This window comes from Xyrauchen texanus, chromosome 36 (genome assembly GCF_025860055.1).
Source record: "Xyrauchen texanus isolate HMW12.3.18 chromosome 36, RBS_HiC_50CHRs, whole genome shotgun sequence".
NCBI lineage: Eukaryota > Metazoa > Chordata > Actinopteri > Cypriniformes > Catostomidae > Xyrauchen > Xyrauchen texanus.
In genome coordinates, this window is record NC_068311.1 from 35,582,001 (window position 1) to 35,591,668 (window position 9,668).

At 36.9% G+C, this 9,668-nt stretch overlaps 1 protein-coding gene across 1 annotated transcript in view; it reads left to right on the forward strand.

Annotated features, from left to right (window-relative positions):
• LOC127629834 (phosphatidylinositol 4,5-bisphosphate 3-kinase catalytic subunit beta isoform-like) overlaps window positions 1–9,375 on the forward strand; it is a 110,056-nt gene extending 100,681 nt beyond the window's left edge. Inside the window, exons 20-24 of the mRNA XM_052107101.1 lie at window positions 1,890–2,057; window positions 3,422–3,545; window positions 3,718–3,863; window positions 4,014–4,146; window positions 6,333–9,375. Coding sequence (XP_051963061.1) covers window positions 1,890–2,057; window positions 3,422–3,545; window positions 3,718–3,863; window positions 4,014–4,146; window positions 6,333–6,464 — 703 coding nt within the window. The 3' untranslated portion in view covers window positions 6,465–9,375. The remainder of the gene's footprint in view (window positions 1–1,889; window positions 2,058–3,421; window positions 3,546–3,717; window positions 3,864–4,013; window positions 4,147–6,332) is intronic.
• The last annotated feature ends 293 nt before the right edge of the window (window positions 9,376–9,668 follow it).

Below are 9,668 nucleotides of genomic sequence, written 5' to 3' on the forward strand. Positions count from 1 at the left end.
AACAGTTTAGAATGTAAAATAAAATACAGTACAAACAGTTGGACACACAGTGGCACAGTGCTCATTCAGTAAATGCACAGCTAAACAGATGTGTTTTGAGTCTGGATTTGAATGTGACTACTGTAGGAGCACATCTGATCTCTTCTGGAAGCTGGTTCCAGCTGCGGCTGGCATAATAGCTAAAAGCAGACTTTCCTTGCTTAGAGTGAACCCTTGGTATTTCTAGCTGATGTGATCCTAATGATCTGAGTGATCTGTTGGGTTTATATTCAGTGAGCATATCTGCAGTATATTGTGTATACAGATGAGTTCTCAAACATCATCAAATCAGTTTGTTCTCCATTTACTAAAGATTATCTGCACAAGTGTCTGGCATTTGCACAAACTCATCATATGCGCAGAACAAGGAAAGGTGAATTTTCTCATTAAATGGGAGGATAATAGAGAAAAAGGAAGAACAGACATTTTCTCAGTTTTACATTTATTTTATGTAAAGACAAAGTTCTGCCTTAGATTGCCATAGTTTTCTGATGTGGGTTGATATTGTCAAAGATATAGACTTAAGCAGATCTAAATGTTCTTCCTCACTTTTAATAAAAAATAACCCTACAAAGTATGCGTTTATTTTCCATGTCAATTGAATCAAAACCTATTTATTAATTGAGGGTTTGAAGTCATGTTTGTTCTTCAGCCAGATCTTATGAAGGAATATATGACCAGAGCTGAAAATGTTAATTAAATACCCCTAACTGTTTAAATGTAAATGCACATTATTAACAGTGTTTTTTTTTTGTGTCAATTACCATTTGAAAATGTTAGGTAAGATAAATATGTAAAAAAAAAAGTTTGGCTCCCATTGAATTTCATCTGGGTAATCTAGCCTTTGCAAGTGAGTAGTTAAAGAGCCCTGCCATAGAGTATAAACCCCCAAATGTATTCATCATTTTAAAAAAAACATATTTACCTGCACTTTATTTCTTCCACTTCAAGCACTGATTTTGAAAACACGCCAAAATATAACTCCTTTTTCACTGTACATCTTGCCATTGGAGTCTCTAAGCACAATCATTATTTCAAGCTCGATTACACTTCCTTGAGCCATTTAGCACTCGAGCTTGAAATCATGAATGTCAAGGAGACTGCTGTCAAGATTTCCAGTGAAAATGGAGTTATATTTTGGTCTCGCCCAAAACCGATTGGATCACTTCTGAAGACATTGATTAAATCACTGGTGTTTGATGGATTACTTTTATGCTGCCTTTATGTGCTTTTTGGAGCTTTAAATTTCTGGTCACCATTCTCTTGCATTGTATGGACCTACAGAGCTTAAATATTCTTTTAAAATATTAATTTGTGTTCATACACATCTAGGATGGCAAGAGGGCAAACAAAGGAGAGGGTTTTCATTTTTTGGGTGAACTATCCCTTTAAAGAGTAAAATATAGAACTGGCTCCCTCTGGTGTTCAAAGGCGGAGGAAGTCATTTTAATCCAATTCAGTTTTTTGTCAAATTACACAAATATCTCTTCATGGTCTGCTAGCTGTCCATTCTGTGTGTGTGCAAAAAAAATCTGGTGTTTGTACACATCACGGGCTCTGTAAATGGATCAGACCGATCCACACAACACTATTGCACATGCATGTATTTGGGGGGTGGGGCTTCTGAAGGAGCACTGAAGAGGGGTGTGTTTGTTTGGCTGTTGAGATCAAATATCAACAGTCTTTCTCAGGAATCATTTACTCCAACTTTAAGTGTTCTTAAAGGAACATTCTGGGTTCAGTACAGATTAAGCTCAATTGACAGCATTTGTCAATTTATCAGAGATATCAATTTCAAGTTTAAGTCATTTTTCAAATAATGACTTTCCCTCATATTTTGTCTTTTGTAGAATTGTGCCTTATGGTTGCTTGGCAACAGGAGATCATTCAGGTCTGATTGAGGTGGTCTCTTCAGCCGATACAATCGCTAACATCCAAAAAACAAGCAGCAACATGGCCGCCGCGGCCGCCTTCAATAAAGACGCTCTGTTGAACTGGCTCAAAGACAAAAACTCTGGGTGAGTTACACTATACCTTTAAGTCTCTTATGAATGGTGTTCCTTAATACTAACATTATTCTAATACTTTAAGGGTTTAGTGGTAGTAAAGCACTTGTGTAATTACAAATACATTGTTGTTGTATTTTTACTATATTCTTACCATGGGAAAAAAATGAGTGTATCAACCAACCAACATATAAAGAGAGACTTCATTTGAGTATAAATATATCTGATGACTTTCTCTTTTACTGCACGACATTTTGAGGAGTAAATGTATACTTTTACTCGGTTTCTCCAGACACTTTTGTTACTTTTTGAACAAAGAAAAAATAACACAACTGTAAATGTAACTTGCATGTGGCTTGTAAATGTTACACAGAAAAGGTTAAGAAGTGATTTTATCACACTAAAATCCTGTTCACACATATTGTTTATGTCGTTGGCTATACTTTTGAAACTGAATTGAATGGGCCCCATTCACTTCCATTGTATATGTCTCACTTTAACTCAGATTTTTGCTTTTTTAAAGTTTTTGTAGTACTCAACACCATTCTACAAATGCTGTTGATTGAGCTTTACTTGTATTGAACCTGGAATATTCAATTTTAAGTACAATTAATCAGTTACTTGAATATTTTTGTCATGAGCTACTTAAAGTTATCTTTACTTTTACTCTTTTACTTAAGTATGACAATTTGGTACTTTATACAATGCTGTATGCTTCTGTTGAAGTCATCAGTCCACAATTATTTAAAAAGCGTGTTTAAAAGTGTAATTTCTGGGGAAGAACCGCACCATAGTCCCCAAGTAAAATGGCGCAATTGAGTCGGTCTCCCTACACTCCTATACGACTGATAGAATTGTATGCATCTGAATATTTTGCAATAAACTTGAAATGCACTGTTTCTATACCAATAATCAACAAATAATATATATTTTTTTCAATTACATCATTCGCAATGCTTCATGGGATTGTAGTCCATTCCCTCATTAAAGACGTTAAGTGCACAAGTCTTCTTGTCTGATTTTCAAATAATTTTGCTTCAAATCAAAGTTTGTAATGTTGTGATTCATCTCGGAGCTGGTTGGTTTGGTTCATGTCTTATTATACGAAATTCCTATGGAAAAAATGAATAGGAAAAATACTTCCAGAACCAAGATGGGTGAAAAAGTGGACCGATACTGTTGCTTGATTTTACTGCTAGATCTTATACTACTATAATCGGTTCCTTCAGTTCAGGCATCTGTAGAGTTCTTGATTAATGTAAAAATGTAATACTATGAGTTTAAATGTATAATAATATCAGCCAGTGTCATAGTCTTGTTTAAATATAGCTGCTATATGATTCACAACTGATTGGTGATGTGATGTGTTGACATAGTGATGCTTTGGACAAAGCCATTGAGGAGTTCACGCTATCGTGTGCCGGTTATTGTGTCGCCACCTACGTCTTGGGCATTGGTGATCGCCATAGTGACAACATCATGGTTCGCAGTACAGGTCAGGTAGGTATCGGAACTGTTCTAAATGTGAAGCCACACAATGTTATGCTAACTCCTACCACTGTCACATCTGTTGATAGAAATGTTAATCTAACTGGAAATTAATGCGTGTGTGTGTGTGTGTGTGTGTGTGTGTGTGTGTGTGTGTGTGTGTGTCTGTTTATGTGTAATGCAGCTCTTCCACATAGACTTTGGACATATCCTGGGAAACTTCAAGTCAAAGTTTGGAATCAAGCGTGAACGCGTACCTTTCATCCTCACCCACGACTTCATCCATGTGATTCAACAGGGCAAAACTGGCAATACTGAGAAATTTGGAAAGTTAGTGATAATGGATGTTAATTTGACTTTATCTGTATTTTATCACTGTCCCTAATTGTTAATGTACTATTCATACCTTGTTTAAAAAAAATGGTCATTTTTTATGTTACAGGCCATTGATCTAACATAATTTTCTTAATCTGTGTGTAGTTTTCGGCAGTACTGCGAGGAGGCCTATCTGATTCTGAGGAGGAATGGAAATCTCTTCATCACACTGTTTGCTCTCATGCTCACAGCAGGCCTGCCGGAGCTCACATCTGTTAAAGATATCCAGTATTTAAAGGTAAACATACAAGAGTTTACCCTTGTGTGACTCCAAACCCCAGTGTATCTGTAGAACACAAAAGGAGATGATTTGAAGAATGTTCAAGCTGCTCTTTTCCATGCTATAAAGTGTCTGTAACTGAAATTAAATGAACTGAACAAAAAGGACAGACAAGTACCATAAAAGTGTTCCATATTCCAAGTCTTCTGAAGCCATACGTAATTACGTAATATGAACATGCCAAGTTTGAACATGTGGAAGCGTGAATGAGACTTGAGCGCTAATACACAAGGCAAGGTTTTCAGTGAATAATAACACAACACTTAGACTGTTCCTCACACAAAGCTATCATATGACTTTAGAAGATTTGGAATACAGCGCACTAGTTGTGTACATTACTTCAATTTTCTTACATGGTGCTTTTGTGGAAAGTGAAACTTTCTTTAAAGTCTTTTCTTTCTCACCCAGATGAATCTTAAGGGGTGTGCTAGTATTGCAAGCCCTTTCGACATAATAACATGCAGGATATAAATGTTGTTAAATAAATAATTTTTTTGTAGTTAATCGTGATTAATCGCAATATCTTATAAACATGAGTGGACAAAATATGCTTCATCCAGATACAATTTTCAGACATCCACACAAAACCAACCCCACCAACAGAGTTGAACAACAGAAAATGAACTCAATTCAAATTATGTACAAAATATGGTAGTTGTAAGTGTATGACAGGATTTATTTGCTTCTTTTTATGGAGTTTTGACAGACATAATCTTTCCAGGAGCACAGTGGAATCAAATTTCATGTGACTATTTGCACCACTTGTGCAAAAAACGTCTGCACTCTCATTTACAATTACATAAAAAAACAAAATACATCAAAAACTCACAATTGTACCCAGTGGGATTTAATAGTGTAGATTACCTGCAGGGTTCCAGCAATGTCTCCAACTTCTGCATTGACTAGCACACTATCAAACAGAGACACTGTAACAGAACCTTGCACACAGCAGCAGGGTTTCCATTAGCCAGTACCGCCGCTTCCTTTATGCATATTACACAGTCTGCGTAGAGCACCAACTCCATAGGGGGCATTAGAAACTCCACTGGCTGCCTTTACTGGCACATTATATGTTAATTAAGGACCCAGTAGTAGTCACAGAACACAGACGATCACCTGGCGCTCACACATTCACTTCGCGCTCGCACTGCTCCTCGCAACTTTCGTACCGCGCCTCGCAGTGCAAGGCAGGTGTTCAAATGGCAGCTGTCTTGCCGCTGCAATCATGTTACAAAGTTCCCATCTCTATCTGTGCTTCTCGGGCATGTTCTACTGCTGCGCTACATTGATCAAATGCTTAACACAGGTATCAGCATAATCTCTCCCAGCATCTGTTTTACCAGCGGTCAATGTGACATTAGTGGCGTTTGTGCGAATTGACTCGATCTCATGAACTCCGGTTTATTCAAAGGGTCATATTACGTGTTAACGGCATAAAGAATTTGTGCCGTTAAACGACTTTTGCATTAACTTCAACAGTACTACTATAAATATATATATATATATATATATATATATATATATATATATATATATATATATATATATATTACTAGTAAGAACAAAATTAATTATAGATATCGATAATTGTGTTTTTAAAAGGAGTGAATGACGGATTAATAATTGTGAAATTCTGCTAGTGAAAATGCAGTTACAGATGTCAATAATGTTTTTGACTAGTAGTAATTTTTTCATTGTTGATATCAACAAATAACATGACTAGTGGAAATGGAATTGTAAATGTCTATAATTCATATTCTACACGTGATTAAATGCACGGTCAACTTCACCTTTTTACCGAATTACCACATTGTTCCACGGGCAAAATACATTCATCTCGATTGGAAACTGCGCAATCTTGAATTTCCCTTTGTGGATATCAAAGTTCAAGCTTGGTGAACTTTGACAGGCGAATTCACCACGTTGAGCATTAGGAAGTTGCTTGGTTCACTCTCACAAATATAAAGTGCAACATTAAAAAGAGGCTGCTTGGCAATTCGCTTTTTTGCTGGTTTCAGCCACACCTTCTGAGACCGCAAAATTTCGCCTGGTAAAGGTAAAAGTAACAGCACCGTAAATTGAAAAATGGCTTTAAATATGAATAGCCACTAAGGAATAACACCAGCTGTTTGTGTGTTCTGCAGGACTCGCTGGCTTTAGGTAAAACTGACGAGGAGGCCCTCAAACAGTTCCGGCAGAAGTTTGATGAGGCTCTGAGGGAAAGTTGGACGACAAAAGTCAACTGGATGGCTCACAACGTGGCTCACCCTTCCTAACCCAACCAAACACACACATTTGGCTCCAAACTGAAGTCAGGGTACACCAGGAAATGTGAAACCGCTTATTTATGATCTACAATATACAACAATATTCGGTCAAAACCGATGGATGTGAATGATTGGAAGCATCTTCAGTTTGTTGTAGATATCGACAGTAGGAACCTAAAACTCAGCTTCTACATTTTGTTGAATATATAAACTGCTTTTGACCACCATGGGACCATACGAAATCCTGGTGGAACCAGATGTTATGGCCTTAAAGAGGGAACGAAGTAGAGAACTTATTCCTTTCTGTCCTCTGCTAAAAATCTGTAAACCATATTTAACTCAAGGCTGCCCTTACTGAGAGAAACAGGGAAGTTTTGAACCACGTGATTCAGTCTGTTCTCTGATAGGACAAGGCAGTTTTGGGCTTTCCAGAATCGATGAGATATCGATGTACAGCCTTGTTGATGTACTGGGACTCACAAACTTTTACCAATCAGAGCTCATGCTCAGAGGAAGTGCATCTTATCTGACCAATCCGACATGGGGTTAACGTGTGCCTCACTGCTCAAGAAACATTTTGACTTTCTGTATTGTTTGTAACTGTATGTGCCATACTACTTTATTTTGAGAAATAATCTTCAAAACACTGGAATCATGCTATAGATATAAATATTTTATGGGTTTTAAGTGTTTTAATGGTTAAGCATTGTTCCTAAATGCCATAGTGCTACTTATTATTAAAGTACATATTGCTGTAATCAAAAATTATAGGGAGGGTGCACACAGATCATCACTAAGGATCATTATTGAACAAACACTGTCAACATAGAGGGTCTTCCCCAATGTCCCCCCTCTCCTCTCTTCATAGCAAGCAATTGTACTGCATCATAGTTAAACCTTTAATTGAATGGTATTGTGCACAGAAATAGCCAATTCTGTTGCCTTTTTTAATATGGGTTTTACCCATACATATCAAAACTTGTGATTGAAGCTGCCCGTTTAGTTAAAAATTCAACACAAAAGACATAGACAACCAAAAATGTGGTGGAGGTCAAAGTCTAGTTGTCATGTCCGATTCTACTGATAGTAATCACTGATGTTTGCCTGTATTTTAAAGAACATACAGTAATAATCATAGCTTTCTACTACTGATAACATGCTTTGTGCCTCTATTGCTGCTTGTATTTTTGGCAGTGTAACTGGAGATGTATAGATGCACGGTGCATGTTATTTGGACACTGAGAAAGAGAGAGAGATCGAGAGATCGAGAGAGAGAGAGAGAGAGAGAGAGAGAGAGAGAGAGAGAGTGTGTGTGTGTGTGTGTGTGTGTGTGTGTGTGTGTGTGTGTGTGTGTGTGTGTGTGTGTGTGTGTGTGTGTGTGTGTGTGTGTGCGTGCGTGCGTGCGTGCGTGCGTGCGTGCGTGCGTGCGTGCGTGCGTGCGCGCGAGAGAGAGAGAAAATGAAAAGATGTACTGTGATATAATGAGATTATTAAAAGCAATGCAAAGATTCTAGGACCAACATTCAGAGAACTATTTATGCATTTCCTGTGCTGTGATGGTATATGAGAATGTAAGATATAGATTTGTGTCTAAAGTAAGATTTTATAATCAAGTATGTAAAACTTGAATGTCTATGGCCCCGATATATAGGATGTTTTGATGCCTCTCTTTGACCTGGTGCAATATGCAAATGTAATGTACAATTTTAAACTACTATGAGTGTGTGTGCGCGCGCTCATGCTGCTGTATGTTACACTGCTGATCTTTGATTTCACTGAAACTTCTAATACAGGCTTTGCTCTGTCTTGCCCATTTTATAGAAAAACGATTAAAGTTGTTTACTTTCATGCAGTGTTGTAGTCACAACCACCTAAACCAAGACCAGAGTGTATCGAGACCAAGTCAAGACCAAACCAGTGCGAGTCCCACTTACGATAAAATGTGGAACATGCAAACCATAGGCATTTCTCAAATTGGTCTGAAAGATCCACATTCCCATGAAATCACCCACAGAAAGCAAATGAAGATTCCTCTTCATTCACCTCTTTTTTTTAATATATATATATATATATATACAAACACACTGGCAGCCAAAAGATAGGAATAATGTACAGATTAACATTGTCCTTGTGTTTGTTTTTGAGTTGCCACAGTATGCAATAGACTGGCATGTCTTAAGGTCAGTATTAGGTAAAAAATGGCAAAAAAGAAACAGCTTTCTCTAGAAACTCATCAGTCAATCATTGTTTTGAGGAATGAAGGCTATACAATGCTTTAAATTGCCCAAAAAAAATTATTCATACAAAGGTGTACACTACAAAGACAAAGGACAACTGGCTCTAACAAGGACAGAAAGAGATGTGGAAGACCAGATGTGCAACTAAACAAGAGGATAAGTACATCAGAGTCTCTAGATTGAGAAATAGACGCCTCACATGTCCTCAGCTGACAGCTTCATTGAATTCTACCCGCTCAACACCAGTTTCATGTACAACAGTAAAGAGAAGACTCAGGGGTGCAGGACTTATGGGAAGAATTGCAAAGAAAAAGACACTTTTGAAACAGAAAAACAAAAAGAAATGTATAGAGTGGGCATCATAATATTTTTCCATTTAACTCTAGCACATAAACTCTATGTTGATACATCAAATGTCGTGAAAACTGGTTTGGAAACACTTTGTCGAGAAAATTGGCAATAATGCTAAAATGTAGTGTCACGTGACAGAATTTGCCCCAATCGTTAGCCTGTGTTAATCATGATGACAGTATACATCCTAAAAAACTGTTTATTGTACATGATTATGGATTGATTTTAACGGCATATAGATCTGATGCTGCAAACACACACTTCCATGAGTGCCAACACAAATATCTCATTCATGCTTTTTAACACTAGCCCAATTCTGACATTATTGTTTAGTTTACTTTTAAATAATGCTGGCAAAATTCCCTGTATTAAATTAAATAAATTACCAAATTAATAAAGCATACAATTAAAAAGATTTTTAGACCTATATATGCCTTTTCTTTACACATTTAAATTTGCCTGACCCTGTTCTGTAGATGAAAAGTCAGTTGAATGACATTCTCAGAATGTTCTGGACTTTTTTCAAGACTAAACTATCTGAACTATTTTTCCAGTGAGTTCACTTTCAGAAAACGAGCTTTTGAACATTTTAAAACATTTAAATATTTAAAATCTAACCCTCTTC